This window comes from Pristiophorus japonicus, chromosome 12 (assembly GCF_044704955.1).
Source record: "Pristiophorus japonicus isolate sPriJap1 chromosome 12, sPriJap1.hap1, whole genome shotgun sequence".
Classification (NCBI taxonomy): domain Eukaryota; kingdom Metazoa; phylum Chordata; class Chondrichthyes; family Pristiophoridae; genus Pristiophorus; species Pristiophorus japonicus.
Genome location: NC_091988.1, coordinates 34,452,708 through 34,471,074, shown reverse-complemented (window position 1 = coordinate 34,471,074; position 18,367 = coordinate 34,452,708). Strand labels below are relative to the sequence as shown.

General features: G+C 45.8%; 1 protein-coding gene across 1 annotated transcript in view; it reads left to right on the top strand.

Moving 5' to 3' along the window:
• Positions 1 to 18,367, top strand: part of cacna2d3a (calcium channel, voltage-dependent, alpha 2/delta subunit 3a) — a 1,147,786-nt gene that overhangs the window by 983,519 nt on the left and 145,900 nt on the right. The window contains exon 30 of the mRNA XM_070894764.1: positions 8,614 to 8,684. Coding sequence (XP_070750865.1) covers positions 8,614 to 8,684 — 71 coding nt within the window. The remainder of the gene's footprint in view (positions 1 to 8,613; positions 8,685 to 18,367) is intronic.

Genomic DNA, 18,367 nt, shown 5'->3' with positions numbered 1-18,367 from the left:
AGCAGCGCATTTGGAAAGAGGTGACATGATATGTCCAAGTTAGCATGGATTTGTGAAAGGGAAATCATGCTTGACAAATCTTCTGGAATTTTTTGAGGATGTTTCCAGTAGAATGGACAAGGGAGAACCAGTTGATGTGGTGTATTTGGACTTTCAGAGGGCTTTCGACAAGGTCCCACACAAGAGATTAATGTGCAAAGTTAAAGCACATGGGATTGGGGGTAGTGTGCTGACGTGGATTGAGAACTGGTTGGCAGACAGGAAGCAAAGAGTAGGAGTAAATGGGTACTTTTCAGAATGGCAGGCAGTGACTAGTGGGGTACCGCAAGGTTCTGTGCTGGGGCCCCAGCTGTTTACATTGTACATTAATGATTTAGACAAGGGGATTAAATGTATTATCTCCAAATTTGCGGATGACACTAAGTTGGGTGGCAGTGTGAGCTGCGAGGAGGATGCTATGAGGCTGCAGAGTGACTTGGATAGGTTAGGTGAGTGGGCAAATGCATGGCAGATGAAATATAATGTGGATAAATGTGAGGTTATCCACTTTGGTGGTAAAAACAGAGAGACAGACTATTATCTGAATGGTGACATATTAGGAAAAGGGGAGGTGCAACAAGACCTGGGTGTAATGGTACATCAGTCATTATAGGTTGGCATGCAGGTACAGCAGGCAGTTAAGAAAGCAAATGGCATGTTGGCCTTCATAGTGAGGGGATTTGAGTACAGGGGCAGGGAGGTGTTGCTACAGTTGTACAGGGCCTTGGTGAGGCCACACCTGGAGTATTGTGTACAATTTTAGTCTCCTAACTTGAGGAAGGACATTCTTGCTATTGAGGGAGTGCAGCGAAGGTTCACCAGACTGATTCCCGGGATGGCGGGACTGACATATCAAGAAAGACTGGATCAGCTGGGCTTGTATTCACTGGAGTTCAGAAGAATGAGGGGATCTCATAGAAACATTTAAAATTCTGACGGGTTTAGACAGGTTAGATGCAGGAAGAATGTTCCCAATGTTGGGGAAGTCCAGAACCAGGGGTCACAGTCTAAGGATAAGGGGTAAGCCATTTAGGACCGAAATGAGGAGAAACTTCTTCACCCAGAGAGTGGTGAACCTGTGGAATTCTCTACCACAGAAAGTTGTTGAGGCCAATTCACTAAATATATTCAAAAAGGAATTAGATGTAGTCCTTACTACTAGGGGGATCAAGGGGTATGGCGAGAAAGCAGGAATGGGGTACTGAAGTTGCATATTCAGCCATGAACTCATTGAATGGCGGTGCAGGCTCGAAGGGCCGAATGGCCTACTTCTGCACCTATTTTCTATGTTTCTATGTTTCTCTTGTACTCCAACCCTCTTGCAATAAGGGCCAACATACCATTTGCCTTCCTCATTGCCTGCTGTACCTCTCTGTATTTCTTGTACTAATACACCTACTTTTCTCTAAACACAAATACTTAATCGTTTCTCACCATTTAAAAAATAATCTGCTTTTCTATTCTTCCTACCTCACATTTCCCCACATTATACCCCATCTGCCACCTTATTGCCCACTCATTTAACCTGTCTATATCCCTTTATAGACTCTTTGCGTCCTCCTCACAGGTTACTTTCCTACCTAGCTATGTATCATCAGCAAACTTGGATACATTGCACTCGGTCCCTTCATCTAAGTCATTAATATAGATTATACATAGCTGAGGCCCCAGCACTGATCTTTGGGGCAGCTTGCAGCTGACAAAGAGGGGGCCGAGCCAAGGATAGATTCTTGAGGGACTCCTGAGGTATCGGTGAAAGGAAGGGAAGAAAAGCCTCAAGGCGCACAGCTGCTTGAGGGCGCCCACCATGACCATCGGAAGTGTCTCAAACAAAAGCTCAGCAGCCTTTCACCTCTCATGCTGTAGCCATTGGGGAATGCTTCATAGGAGCACTGGGATAAATAACTAAGCGCACAAGGCGGGTTCTAAGGACTTGCACAAGGGCGACTCATAATTATTTCTGTTAACTATTAGATACAGATGGAATTGAGTTGCTTGATAAATGTATTTTTTGTTCTGGATTGGTGTTGGTCTTTATATTCATAGTGAAGTGAGGGCAAGACCTGTAAGGCTGGACTGAAGGAAGGTGATCCAATGATCGTAGGGTAAGTGCAGTGGTAAGGATTGTGGGACTGTTGGTGCACTGGGGTTGGGAGGCCTGGTTTTGGTGAAGCACACTTCCATAAGCTGCTCTCCGAGAGATCTGGTAGTTTGGGACACTGGTGGTCGCTAACTGTCTTCCTGCTCTTCCTCCTCTTTCAATCTTCCTCCTCCCCCTCGCCCCACCTACCTTCTTGCCCCTACTGCACTTGTTGCTGCCCCGGTGGTAAGAGCTGGTCCCTCATATGGAAAAGTTGTGCAACATGCAGCAAATGACCACAAATCTGGATACCTGCTTGGGTGTACTGCAAAGCTCTTCCTGAATGTTACAGGCAGTGGAAGTGTTCCTTGAGCACATAAATTGTTTATTAGATCACGTTTCTTGTGGCAGCGTGGCTCTCGTTGAAGGGCTGCTCTATAGCTGTGCCCAGATTCCTGACATGAGTCATGAGCCCAGTCTGATGGGGATAGCCTTTGTCGCTCAATAGCCAGCCTGTAACCTGACGCTTGACTGGAATAAAGGCGGCACAGAGGGCTGGTGCATGATGAATGAGCTATGACACTGCCAGAAAACTGGGCACAAGTCGACATGATGCGTTGTATGTGGTCGCAAACTAATTGTATGTTGAGGGAATGGAATCCTTCTTGATTGATAAAAATGCAACTGTGGTGATGGGGAGCATGCATTGCAATGTGTGCGCAAATATGGCACCAAGCAGGTGAAGCCTGGTGCATTCTCATTCTGCTTTGCTCTCCATGGGGAAAGTAATGCAGTTGTTCCTCCTGATGTAAAGAGCTTTGGTGACCTCTTTGATACAGTGGTAGACTGCCTACTGCAATATGTCACTGATGCCATCTGCTGTAGCCTGAAAGGAGCCTGTGGCATAAAAGTTAAGGGCCATGGCGACATTGGCAGCCATAGGCAGTGTTGTCCATGCCCTAGTGAGAAGTTTGAGTTGTGGCTGCAGCAGGTGGCATAGCTCGGGACAGTGAAGACGCCCTATACATTGATTCTCAGGAAAGCTGATGTAAGAGAAGAACTCCCGAATACCTGCTATGAGTAATGCCTCCTGCTCAATGCCCTGCTCCTCATTCCTCTTGTCACAGCTGCTCCTGTGCTCTGCTGTTTTTCTTTTTGCTCCTCCTCCTCCCCAAAGGCAGTGCTACCAGACCACCCATGACTACAGTCAAACAGTTTAGAAGGTCGCCAAAAACAGTGCAACACCAACAAAATCTTCTCGGCAGCCAAAATTCGGTTTCCAAAGTCAGATAACAGACTAAAAAATGCACACAAGTTAACCAGTAGTCTGAAATGACAAACCAACAACTAACTTGTAAGTAGTGGATGATCCCTCTTTAAAATAAACACTGGTGAAGGATCCTTCCTGCTGTTAATGCTACGAGTTGCTGGGCAAATTTATTGCGTAGCAAGTCAGGTGCTGGGGCAGCCCAACATCACAACGGGTCCGCCATAGGACCTTAATTTGAGTATTTTATGCATTGCTTTAAATAGTTCTAACGGCTCGTTGTCACCAATGGAGAAGCCCGAGCCAATATGGCAGGCAGCGCACTTCCAGCTCGTAAAGAGTGCACGCTTGCTGCCAGTCATATTGGACGTTTACACGCCCATTTAGTGCCTGATGTCCCGGCGCAGGATGATCAAATTTCTAGGCCACAGTAGCAGTTGACATTTGTCATGATTTATCTTTTGTAAATATTTTCTTCCAGTTTCAAATTTAGCTGCTGTCGTTTCCTTTAAGATGACTATTAATTTCCTGTCCGAGAACAAAATATTCTTTTAAGAAGGAGATCGGGTAATATTTCCCATTTCTGCAGTATTTTTAGACATATCACACAGCAAATTAAATTTACTGTAAGCTTTTGACATTTACTTTTAAATATAATTTACATGTAATTGCAATAGTCTGTCTTTTTAGGCAGGAAGACACTTTGATTGGTAGATCAAGTTCCATCTGGGAATCTTATGCTGCAGGAATTCTGAAAAATTACTATCTGTCCAGAAAGCTGGCCCAATCAAGTGCTTTCACTCACAGTTCTACTCTGGAATTTTAATCCTTCTGAGAGTTGCCTGTGTGTATTCATCTTAAACTCATTACTGAAACCATTGTAACACAAATAGAATGTCAAGAATCACAATGGATTTTTAAGCATCAGGCTTCAAGGGAGAATTGGTCCTGTAACTAATGGGAAAATGTTTCCATTTTTATTTTTTACAAATGTCATATTTTGCTGAAGTGACCATATAAGTAATATATATTAAATTGCAAAATCTTGCCTTTAAAATAAATGTTAAAATGCACCTTTTAGCCAGAATCCTACCAGCCCTGTGAGTGCGGGTTAGGAGGCTGTCAAAATGGCCAAAATTGACATTGGGTTGGGATCCCACTCTGAACCTGCCTCCTTATCAATTTCCAAAGTGTCGAATCTGGCTGCGGTTCACAGACCTGACACCAAGCGGCGGACCAGCCAATTAAGATCATTAAGAGGTCGTTTAGAAATATTAAAAAAGAATTTTACCAGGTACTTACCATTTTGCCAAGTTTTTCAGAAGCTTCCCGTCGCTCGGGCTTCACGTCAGATAAGGGTGTCGGATTCTCAATGACTCCTTTGCTTTGACTAGTTGACAACTGCAGAAGTGGTATAAAAGCGACCATTTCACAGCTGTTCACTTTCCAATCTCAGAGGCTGAGACCTTCAGGACTTGGAAGACACTTTTGAGCTGTATGCAGTTTGGAAATGTCTGCAGTGAACTCTCTATCCACTGTCACCTCCTTGGAGCAACCTCTCTCACCATTGACAGATCGCTACTGTTATCTCAACTTCAGCTGCCATCTATTCTAGCAGCATCGGTGCCCTTGAGAAAATCTCACCTTGGTCCTCAGAATCCCACCACGACCAGCCTCAACACCAATATCACTAAACAGACCAACAACACCACCAACAACACCAACCTTCTCCGCAATCACCTGATCTTGCACTGGACACAGGGGATCAGCACCCAGCCACATTGATGCCCAGAACGCCAGGGATGGCCTCATCATGGACACGTGTAATGCACTTTATACTATACACCCTGGCTACCACATGATGTGCCAGGTTGGCACCACCCCACACCAACACCATAAAGCATCCCTGCAATGACCAAGCCATTCCTTTCACACTCATCACTGCTGCGGGGGGTACCCTTATGTCTCACCATTCACTACAACTCACTAAGCCACTTCCAAAGATTCACACAAATCTGTCCAAGAACGCAAAGTGTTCAAAATAAAGATTTCAATGTTTGACAACACATTAGCAGAAACTCTACATGATCATTGGCTAAAAGACCCAAATGCCTACCTTTGTGTGTGGTTAGTTGGTATGATTGGACTAGGATGAGGGTGCGTGTGAGGTGTGGCTAGTGAGATGGGGAAGTGATCATGTAGATAGCGAGGGATGGGTGGAGGTGCAAGGTAAGTTGCTGTAAGGATGTGCGGGAGTAGAGTAGGGAAGGCAGAGTGATGGGAATGTGATGAGTGGCACAGCAGGATGAGGTTCAGTGTGGCTTTGCAGTAACGTCTCATGACCGACTGGGATCATCAAAAGATTTGAGCCACTCCAGCCAGCTCCTCCTGACGACATCCCTACTTGTGCCTTCCTGTGTAATGTGCAATCAGGCTGCGTTGGTTTCCTCGAGAGATCTCTTCCGCCCATTGGAATCGAAGAGAACTATCCTGCGTGCTGTTACTTCCTCCATAAGCATCTGGAGGGGGTCATGGGTCAGCCTGGGTGCAGCCGTGCACCTTTGTGCAGTGTTTGTCAGTGTTTGCAGCACCTCAATGCTGCTGAACACTGAAAGAACAACTGTCAAAATCAATGTGACCATGGTCCCTTAAGGAAATCGACTGATGACGCATCATCAAATAATGTCATCCGAACTGCTTCCTTTTAATGGACCAGGAACCTTGCAGGGTGGGCGTAACAAGCCCCATCAAGGGAAGATTGTTCGTACAGTGCGGATGGAGCAAGGAACGGCTTTGTCACCCGCCACGTACCATGGCTGCCCGGTCTCACCCTGGTTGGAATATCGCAGCCTTTGTGTGCTTGTTTTATATGTTAATCATCAAACAAAGATAAAATAATGGAATTACTTTGTGGTATGACAATTGAACTCTACTTCAGATCATAACATGTCAGCAACTTTAGGGAAATTTGAGGACAATACCTGCAATAAACACATGTAAATTTTTACATAAATTAAAAGATATTTAGAATTGATGTTAGTTTGAAATACACTTTTCTTTTGAGATAATCAGACGCAAATAAACATGCACTGCATTTGTATCAAAACAATTTTTCTGGGCATCTGTTCTGGTCCACAATATTTAACTGATCTGTTAATATCTTTGTGAAAATTGTCAATCAGTTCAATACATTTTCAGAATTCCTGATGAATTAGATGATCTCCCCTAATAAACTGCCCTCTCCTCACATACACAGTTTTGACTGAGATAGAGATTACAATCAATCATTTACTTTTACATAAAACTAACAGTATAATAATATTCTATACTGCACTCTAATACCTGAGATTTTAAAAACTCTAGGCCCAGAGGTTATTTCTAGATTAGCTCAATTTACCAATTTTACCAGATCTTTGCTCTGGCTGTAAATACTGTAAATTCTGAAAAGATCCCTCTTCCTCTTCTATAGATTAGGAATATTAATGCTGTTAGTAATTATTAATTTGGGGTTAAATTAGAGGAAACCTAACTCAACAAAATCTGAATAAACTGATGTATATAAATACAATGACAGCAGTCAAACATTGTTATATATTAACATACAATTGATTTAACATTTTGCTGATGTGAACTTCCTAGAAGAGAACTCCAGGTAGTTCCCCATCCAAAATCAATGTTGTATTGTCCTCAGAGTACAGATGCTTCCAGCTTCTGCAGTAATGCCAGCATTTAGGCCCTTATTTTCAACTTGCTGGAGTTTTGGGCGCCAATTTTTTTGTGTACGTTCGCGCCAGGACAAAGAAAATCGGGACTTTTGACAAATAAATATTTGAATTTGGCGCAGTGCTCTCCAAAGTTAGTCTGGGGGAGCTTCAAGTCTGCACTAAAAACTCTCTGGGCATGCACGGAAAGCTGAAGTTGTCAGGGCAACCAGAAACGCTGAAGTAAGCTGAAGGCCGCTCCCCCGAAAGGACTGCTACCCCACCGCTACTGCAAGGGCCACAAAGGAGCTCTCGCCCCGCTGCACCTGCTGACACCACTTCCCCCCCACCCCGGCTGGTCACCGCGCGCCCCCCCCGCCCCATCCCGCAGCCGGTCCTGCTGCAATCCCGGGTCGAATGGCACTCTCGCTCCCGAACTTCAGCTCGCAGGGCGAGCGGGACTGAGCGGGAGGAGGGGCATTCGGCCCGGGATTGCACCAGGTGCAGCAGGGGGTGGGGAGCAGTCCAATAGCGCAGGATTGCAGTGGGGGGAGAAGTCCTTTCGGCCTGGAAATCTTCTTCCCTTGCACCATAAGGAGTTCCCTGTGAAACAAAAAGTATTTTATTTTGTATTCTTATTGCCTCACTCCTGTCCCCTTGTGCACCGTGCCGATTCCTTAACTTCACAGATGGGTTTTCTTTTGCGGTGCTTTTGGCCCCTGTGTGCACCACGCTGAAAAATATAGTGGACAGCCAAAATCGATTAAGTGCACAAAAATGGCGACCGATCCCATTTTGACTCAGGTCGGCACCAAAAAATGCTATGGTAAAAAAGTACTGGCGCGCACAGTCGGTGCCGGCATCCAAACATTGGCGAACGTTGGAAAGGGAGTTCCTCACGCCAAAAAACATTTGGACGCCAAAAAACGGTGCACAATCATGGCGAAAATAGAGACCTTAGTCTGGTTATAATCACACTTTACTTTTCAAGTAGTGGTCACTTCCAACATCGTATTTTTGATTCATATTTGAGTTTTTCTATGTCAATCACTTCCTTAAATACCAGAAAGCACTTTTTATAAAAATGACTATTCCCTTTGACAGATCAGATATTCAATACCAGCTGTATGAACCATTCAGTTTATGGAACACTAACATAGCTCTTTCTTAATATAAATAAATGATTGCCATTTAGCAGTTTAAAAGTTGTTATTCAGATTGCTTCATATTTTTTTATGAATTTATTTTGTCTCTTGTTTAAAAAATGGTCTATTATATAATTCACCGGTTTGTTGTATAAGTTCCCTCATCTGCCCTTTCATGTAGAGTATTATTATCATAACTTATCTTGACTGCTGAGCCTTCTGTGATTTTTGAATACTAATGAACTCTCCAAAACCTATCTTTGTAACTGTCACATTAGAACATGTCAAACACTAGTCTTTGTCATTTGCAATTTTATTCTTTGCATCTCCACAGTGGCCTAAGCTCCTCTAAGATTATTTATTGCTTTTTTTCCCTCCTAGACTGGAACCTTTTTTGGTGAGGTGGAAGGAACTGTTATGAATAAACTATTAATGATGGGCTCATTCAAACGGTAAGAATGATCTACGTTGCTAAAAAAAATCACATGCATACATGCAAATTTGAAACACTTTATAGATGTTATATTAAAAAAATTACAATCATTGCAAACCTTTCTTATTCAGATAAAATATTCAACAAATAAAACTATATGTGATTATCAGCTCATATCCTTAATGCTTCCCATGTACAGAAATCTAATCCTATGCATTTTATAAGATCATTACAGTAATAAATCCCGACTTGAACTCAGCCCGCCCAGTACGAATGGGGTGAATGGGTAGTTAAAATGGTGGCCGTGGAGCATGCCCTACATTCAAATGCCGGATGCTATTTTAAGTCAGCAAAAAAATAATTTGGGAGGACAGTCGGGACAGGTAGGTGGGGGCCTACCTAGTATTCACGACCTTGTTGCAATGTGCTTTGATTCGATATTCACCCAGAGTGCTCCTCTGGGCCCCACAAGGAATCCTTGGGCCTCCCCAGCTCTAGTCTTCCCTCTTCCAGCACCAGCTGGGAACCAGCCCTCCCCCACACACCCCCACCAGCACTAACCCTATGCAGGAATATTGGAACTTTATATATATATTGGCAAAATATTATACTATTGTGGTCGACCATGTCAACATAAGAATATAAGAAATAGGAGCAGGAGTAGGCCATATGGCCCCTCGAGCCTGTTCCGTTATTCAATACGATCATGGCTGATCCGATCATGGACTCAGGTCCACTTTCCTGTCTGCTCTCCATTACCCCTTATTCTCTTATTGTTTAAGAAACTGTCTGTTTTTGTCTTAAATTTATTCAATATCCCAGCTTCCACAGCTCTCTGAGGCAGCGAGTTCCACAGATCCACAACCCTCCGAGAGAAGAAATTTCTCCTCATCTCAGTTTTAAATGGGCAGCCCCTTATTCTAAGATCATGCCCTCCAGTTCTAGTCTCCCCTATCAGTGGAAACATCCTCTCTGCATCCACCCTGTCAAGCCCCCTCATAAACTTATACATTTTGATAAGATCACCTCTCATTCTTCGGAATTCCAATGAGTGGAGGCCCAACCTACTCAACCTTTCCTCATGTCAACCCCCTCACCTCCGGAATCAACCTTGTGAACCTTCTCTGAACTGCCTCCAAAGCAAGTATATCCTTTCGTAAATATGGAAACCAAAACTGCACGCAATATTCCAGGTGTGGCCTCACCAATACCCTGTACAACTGTAGCAAGACTTCCCTGTTTTTATACTCCATCCCCTTTGCAATAAAGGCCAAGATTCCACTGGCCTTCCTGTTCACTTGCTGTACCTGTATACTAATCTTTTGTGTTTCATGCACAAGTACCCCCAGATCCTGCTGTACTGCGGCACTTTGCAATCTTTCTCCATGTTGTGTATGCAATAACTCAATAGACTGAATACTGTAAACTCCAAACAGGTACAAACCTGGCTCTACTTTATTAGGGCCCAAAGTGATTACATTACAAGATGGCTGGCCTTTTATACCTGGGCCACATACAGTGCGCACAGCCCAATGACCTCTGACAGTGGCGCCACCTGGTGGCAAGTAAACCCAAGCATATATACATGACGATATTAGTAATGGTCTTTTTACAAATTGAGATGGTCCGGAGCTTTCCGCTCTTGAGTTGAATGTCTCAGTTCAATTCCAGCCTTGGGCGAGCGTTTTGAGTCTGTTATGACTGGGGGCTGGGTCGCCAATCTGATGGGAGTGACAATGACCACGTCAGGGATTGACAGTCCAGATTCATTGACCATGTCAGTGATTGAAAGTCCAGATTCACTGATGACAGCGGAGTCCTCTGATGACTGAGGGTAGATTGGTCGGTCACTGATTGTGTCTTCCTCAGACTGTTCCGGTTCATCCGTGTGCCGCAGCTTTATCTGATCAACATGTTTCCTGCATGTCTGCCCATTCTTGAGCTTAACGATAAACACTCTGTTACCCTCCTTGGCCGTAAAAGTACCGGCGATCCATTTGGGACCTTGACCATAATTCAGTACATATACAGGAGCATTGATAGAAATGTCGCATGACACAGTAGCACGATCATGATACCCTTTGACGTCTGTATTCGACACGATTATTCAAGTCAGGGTGGACAAGAGAGAGCCTGGTCTTAAGACCTCTCTTTATCAATAGTTCAGCAGGGAAGACCCCGATATGTGTATGGGGTCTTGTCCTGTAACTAAGCAATATGTGTGACAAGCGAGTTTGCAGTGAACCTTGAGTTACATGTTTCATACTCTGCTTGATGGTTTGGACCACACGCTCTGCTTGTCCATTGGATGTGGGTTTGAATGGTGCTGACCTCACATGTTTGATACCATTGAGTTTCATGAACTCCATAGTGGTGAAGCAAGATCCGTTGTCGCTTACAACGATGTCAGGCAGACCATGCGTAGCAAACATGACACGAAGGCTTTCAATGGTAATCGTGGATGTGCTGGATGACATGATTGTACACTCTATCCACTTGGAATAAGCATCCACCACAACTAAGAACATCTTTCCCAGGAAGGGACCTGTAAAGTTGATGTGGATCCTGGACCATGGTTTCGATGGCCACGATCACAGACTCAGCGGCGATTCCACTGGTGCTTTACTAAGTGCATGCATGTGTTGCACTGATGCACACATGATTCCAGATCAGAGTCAATTCCAGGCCACCATACATGAGACCTGGCAATGGCTTTCATCACAACAATACCGTGATGTGTGCTATATAAATCATGCACAAATTTCTCTCTGCCTTTCTTGGGCATTACAACACAATTACCCCACAGTATACAATCTGATTGAATGGATAGTTCATCTTTGCGACGGATGTAAGGTTTGGTCTCCTCACATATATGCTTAGGTATGGCAGACCAATCACCACTAAGGATACAACGTTTCACAACCGATAATATCGGGTCCTGGCTGATCCAGGTCTTAACTAGTTGGGCCATGGGAGGGGTTCCTTCACTTTCAAAAGCATCCATTACTAACAGTAGGTCTGCCGGTTGTGGCGTTTCCACCTCCGGTGTGTCAATGGCAGACGGCTCAATGCATCGGCACAATTCTCAGTGCCAGGTCTATGGCGAATGACATAACCATAGGCAGATAATGTCAGCGCCCACCTCTGGATGTGGGACAATGCATTTGTATTGATACCTTTGTTTTCCGAAAACAATGAAATGAGTGGCTTGTGATCTATTTCGAGTTCAAACCGAAGACCAAACAGGTACTGATGCATCTTATTAACCCCATACACACAGGCTAGTACCTCTTTCTCGACCATGCTGTAGGCTTTTTCCGCCTTTGGCAAACTTTTTAAAGCATATGCAACAGGTTGCAATTTGCCTGACTCATTAGCTTGTTGGAGCATGCAACCAACTCCATATGACGAAGCATCACAGGTCAATACTAGTCGCTTACACAGATCATAATGTACCAGCAGCTTGTTAGAGCAAAGCAGATTAGTAGCTTTTTCAAAAGCTCTATCTTGAGACGCACTCCAAACCCAGTTGTCGCCTTTTCTTCGCAGTATGTGCAGTGGCTCCAATAAGGTGCTCAATCTCGGTAGGAAATTACCGAAGTAGTTGAGTAGACAAAAGAACAAACGCAGCTCCGTCACATTGTGAGGCTTGGGTGCATTTTTGATGGCCTTGGTTTTCGAGTCCGTAGGCCTGATACCGTCAGCAGCAATTTTCCTCCCCAGGAATTCAACTTCCGGTGCCATGAAGACACACTTCAAGTGTTTCAGTCTGAGTCCCACTTTGTCCAGACGATGTAGAACCTCTTCCAGGTTGTTCAGATGTTCGACGGAGTCACGACCTGTGACCAGTATGTCAGCTTGGAACATGACGGTTCTGGGGACGGACTTCAGTGGACTCTCCATGTTCCTCTGAGATATGGTTGCAGCCGAGCGAATTCCAAAAGGGCACCGATTGTAGATAAACAGTCCTTTATGAGTGTTGATGCACATAAGTTTCTTCAACGTCTCGACCAGCTCCTGTGTCATGTAGGTCGATGTCAGATCCAGTTTTGTGAACAACTTCCCCCCGGCTAGCGTTGCAAACAGGTCATCAGTCTTCGGTAACGGGTATTCATTCTGTTTCGAAACTCGGTTGATTGTAACCTTGTAGTCTCCACAAATCCTGACAGTGCCATCATTTGTCAACACGGGAACAATGGGGCTGGCCCATTCATTAAATTCGACCGGTGATATGATCTCTTCACGCTGGAGTCTGTCCAGTTCGATTTCAACCTTCTCCCTCATCATGTACGTAACTGCCCGAGCTTTATGATGGACGGGTCTTCATCTGAGTTCATGTGGCCCTGCACCTTGGCTCCTGTGAAATTGCCGATGCCTGGTTCAGCGAGGGGAACTTGCTCAGCACTTGAGCACATGGAGTATCCGACGACGACGACAATGCTTTGATCTCGTTCCAGTTCCATTTGATTTTTTCTAACCAGTTCCTGCCGAACAGCATTGGACCAGTGTCTGAAACAATCCATAATGGTAAATCGTGAACCGCACCATCATACAACACCTTGATTACTACGCTGCCAATCACCGTTATGAGTTCTTTAGTCTATGTACGCAACTTGGCATTGACTGGACTCAGCTTAGGCCTCACAGCCTTAGTATCCCATAGTCTGTTGAATGTCCTCTGGCTCATTATTGATTGACTCGCACCCGTGTCCAATTCCATCGATACCGGCACACCATTAAGTTTTATATTAATCATTATCGGTTGGCTCTTTGTTAGGAACGAATACAGTCTATACACTTCCTCCTCTGGTATTTCGGATTGCATATCCGGATCCATGCTAGACTGGTCATCATCCTCCATGTGGTGTGTCGCAGCATGTTTGCTCAGTTGCGGACACATGCACTGGAGATGCCCCACTCTCGAACAGCCTTTACAAATATACTGTTTAAACCGACACTGATGATGCCGATGCTTTCCCCCACAACGCCAACACAGTGATATCGGATTCATTCCCATTGACGGGCTTTGAGCAGCCACAGGTTTCGCCTACGCAGTCGGGTAGGCCCTGCCATATGCAGCTCTGCCAAATGACGATACTATCTTGTTTATAGTACTTGCCGAGTTCTGATTTTTCAATGATACCTGCTTTAAGCTTTTGTCCATTATCATGCATGATTGGGCAATCGTGATGGCCTTGCTCAAATCCAGCATCTCCGCCACCAGTAGCTTATGCAGGATCACCTCGTGGTTGATGCCGATTACAATAAAGTCCTGCAGAATATCTGCCAACGCAGTTTCGAACTTACGCGGTCCAGCTAGACGTTTTAGGTCGGCAACGAATTTCGATACATCAGAACGAACATGCTTGTAGAATCGATATCGTGAGATGATGATGCCTTCATCTGGTTTTAGATGGTCACATACCAGAGCACACAATGTTTCATAGTCCTTGTCCGTTGGACTTAAGGGCGAGAGGAGATTCTTAATGGGTCCATAGATTTTCGGACCGCAAACCGTGAGGAGGACCGCCGGGCACCGAATTTCTCTATATTGTTGGCCACGAAGTACTGGTTCAAGTGGACTATAAAGTCTGCCCTATCTTCTCCCTCCACAAATCGCTCCAGAATTCCAATTGTGCTCATTTTTGCATGCGAAGGTTCTTGTTACCTCGTTGCCAAATGTTGTGTATGCAATAACTCAATAGACTGAATACTGTAAACTCCGAACAGGTACAAACCTGGCTTTACTTTATTAGTTATGGCACAGAAGGAAGCCATTGGGCCCATTGTATCTGTGCTCACCAAAATAGAGCTATCCAGCTTAATCCCATTTTCCAGCTCTTGGTCCGTAGCTTTACAGACCATGGCACTTCAAGTACATATCCAAAGTGATGAACGTTTGTGCCTCGACCATCCTTCCAAGCATAGCATTCCAGACCCCCTCAACCCTTTGGGTGAAAACATTTCCCCTCAACTCCCCTCTAACCCTTCTCCCAATTACTTTAATCTATGCACCTGTTTATTGATATCTCTGATGAAGGAATTAGATCCTGCTTATCCACTCTATCGAGGTCCACCATAATTTTATGCATCTCAATTAAATCTCTTCTCAACCTCCTCTGTTCCAAAGAAAACAACCCCAGCCTATTCAATCTTTCCACATAGCTAAAATGTTCCAGTCCTGGCAAGGTCCTCTTAATTCTCCTCTGTACCCTCTCTAGTGCAATCACATCTTTCCTGTAATGTGGTGACCAGAACTGTACGCGGTACTCTAGCTGTGGCCTAACTAGTGTTTTATACAGTCCTAGCATAACTTACCTGCTCTTGTATTCTATGCCTCGGCTAATAAAGGCTAGTATTCCGTATGCCTTCTTAACCACCTTATCTGTAAAGTCCTGTCCCCTCAGTACAGATTCACACGAGGCATGTAGTGAAGTCAAGATCACTCTGGACCTGCACCTTTTATTTCACAGCTCTGGAATGCTGCACTTGCCTGAGACCTGTCCTTATATACCTGTCTCTTGCAAGTGCACCCCCGGTGGTAAGGTATGCTGGTGGTTACAGATCATATCTTATTACAGTCATGTATAGCATGTTGGGATACAGTTATATATAATAATGTAAGATACATGACATCACCCTCCCCCAAGGTCTTATTGTCTTTATAAGTTCAGTCTCTCAGGTGGTCTACGCTCTCGCGTGGAGCGTCTGAGTTGTGGTTCAGTTGTTTGCCTTGGTGTCTGTTTTTCTTTGGGTGTGGTTGCTGGTATCTCGCCTGGGCTGTCTGTTTTGATTGGTGTGATTGTTGTTGACTCACCTGGGCTGTCTGTTGGGATTGCCCTTTCCTCAGGTTGTTCCCTCTGTCTGTCCACCAGGTGTGGTGCGAGTTCCACATTGTAGTCTGCCTCTGGTTCCGCAGTGCTATTGGTAAATCTCCTTTTGACTTGGTCTACATGCCTCCGGCAGGTTTTGCCATTGTCCATTTGTACTACCAGTAGCCTGTTACCTTCCTTGCCCGTTACTGTCCCTGCAAGCCATATGGGACCCCTGCCATAGCTTAGTACAAATACTTTGTTCCCTATCTCATTCCATCTCCCCCTCAAATTTCTGTCATGATACTCAGTCAGCTTATGGCACTTTGCCTCAACGTTTTCGTGCATATCTGGGAGGATTAATGAGAGTGTTGTTTTTAAAGTCCTTTTCATCAACAGTTGCGCGGCGGGGATCCCAGTCAGTGAGTGCGGACGAGATCTGTATGCCAACAGCAGTCGCGACAGGTGACCCTGCAGCGTGGGACCTTGGATTTTAAGCATGCCTTGTTTAATGATTTGTACTGCTCTCTCCGCCTGGCCGTTGGAGGCCGGCTTGAACGGTGCCGTCTTGACGTGATTTATGCCGTGGTCAATTATAAAGTCTTGGAATTCTACGCCGGTGAAGCACGGACCATTGTCACTGACTACTATGTCAGGGATTCCGTGCGTTGCAAACATGGTTGCGAGGCTCTCCACAGTGGTGGAGGTTGTGCTCGAGTTTAAAATGGTGCATTTGATCCACTTTGAAAATGCATCTACAACTGCAAGGAACATTTTGCCCATGAATGGGCCCGCATAGTCTACGTGCACCCGCGACTACAGTTTGGTAGGCCAGGGCCAGGGGCTCAGTGGAGCCTCCCTGGGGGCATTGCTGAGTTGGGCACAAATGGTGCACCTTCGGACGCAGAGCTCCAAGTCCGCGTCAATACCAGGCCACCAGACGTGGGATCTGGCTATGGCCTTCATGAGGACGATCCCCGGGTGCTCGCGGTGGAGCTCCCAGACAAATGCCTCTCTGCCTCGCAGAGGCATGACTACTTGGCTGCCCCACATCAGGCAGTCTGCTTGTAGTGATAGCTCATGCATGCATCTGTGAAAGGGTTTTAATTCCTCGGGGCAGGCATCGCGAGCCTCTGCCCAGTCACCGGTTAGGACACATATTTTTACTAAGGATAACGTGGGGTCGCTGGCCGTCCAGGCTCTGATTTGGCGAGCCATCATGGGCGAACCCGTGGACTCAAAGGCATTGATTGCCATGACTATCTCACAGTCCTGTTCGTCAGACCCTTCCGTGGTCACCAGGGGTAGCCTGCTGAGCGCGTCGGCACAGTTGTCTGTGCCTTATGGTATAGTCGTACGACGCCAGCATGAGTGCCCACCGTTGAATTCGCACTGAGGCGTTGACGTTTATTGCCTTGCTCTCGGATAGGAGGGACGTGAGGGACTTGTGGTCAGTTTCTAATGCGAACTTGGCCCCAAAAAGGTATTGGTGCATCTTTTTGACACCATACACGCACGCGAACGCCTCCTTCTCTACCATTCCGTGCCCGCGCTCCACCCGCAAAAGTGACCTGGAGGCATAAGCTATGGGTTGTAATTTGAAGATGGTGGGGACAGTACCTGGGACACCGATGTACAGCGGGTCAACACAATCAATGGCCGCTGCTCCTACAACAGGACGCTTCCTATAATGATGAGGGTCCTACTCAACGGGATATCTGTCAACATGGAGCTGGATACAGGAGCGAGTCAATCTCTCATGGGCGCTCAACAATTTGAACAACTGTGGCTGCGTAAAAGAGACAGACCAAAACTCACAAGGGTCGACACCAAATTAAGGACCTATACCAAAGAAATCGTACCAGTCCTCGTCAGCGCCATGCTCTCTGTCACACACAAAGGGACAGTGAACCGACTTCCCCTGTGGATTGTCCCCGGAGACCCCCCAGCACTGCTGGGGAGAAGCTGGCTGGCAAAACTAAACTGGAAATGGGATGATGTTCATGTCATGTCATTAGAGGAACGGACCTCCTGCTCAACAGTTATAAAGCGATTTGAACATCTCTTTCAGCCAAGTGTGGGCACTTTCAAAGGGGCCAAAGTCAAAATCTACATCACACAGGATGCTAGACCAGTCCAGCACAAGGCCAGAGCTGCACCCTATGTGATGAGGGAAAAGATTGAACACGAACTAGACAGGCTTCTGCGGGAAGGCATTATATCACCTGTGGAATTTAGCGACTGGGCAAGTCCCATCGTCCCAGTCATGAAGCCTGATGGATCCGTACGAATCTGTGGGGACTACAAATCTACCATAAACAGTCTCCCTACAGGACCAGTACCCGCTGCCCAGAGCGGAGGACTTATTTGCCACATTGGCTGGAGGTAAACTTTTCTCAAAATTAGACCTCACATCTGCGTATATGACGCAAGAATTGACCGAGGGTATGGAATGGTAGAGAAGGAGGCACTTGCGTGCGTGTACGGTGTCAAAAAGATGCACCAATACCTTTTCGGGGCCAAGTTCGCATTAGAAACCAACCACAAGCCCCTCACGTCCCTCCTATCCGAGAGCAAGGCAATAAACGGCAACGCCTCGGCGCGAATTCAACGGTGGGCACTCATGCTGGCGTCCTACGACTATACCATAAGGCACAGACCAGGCACAGACAACTGTGCCGACGCGCTCAGCAGGCTACCCCTGGCGATCACAGAAGGGTCTGACGAACAGGACTGTGAGATAGTCATAGCAATCAATGCCTTTGAGTCCACAGGTTCGCCCATGACAGCTCGCCAAATCAGAGCCTGGACAGCCAGGTTATCCTTAGTAAAAAGATGTGTCCTAACCGGTGACTGGGCAGAGGCTCGCAATGCCTGCCCCGAGGAATTA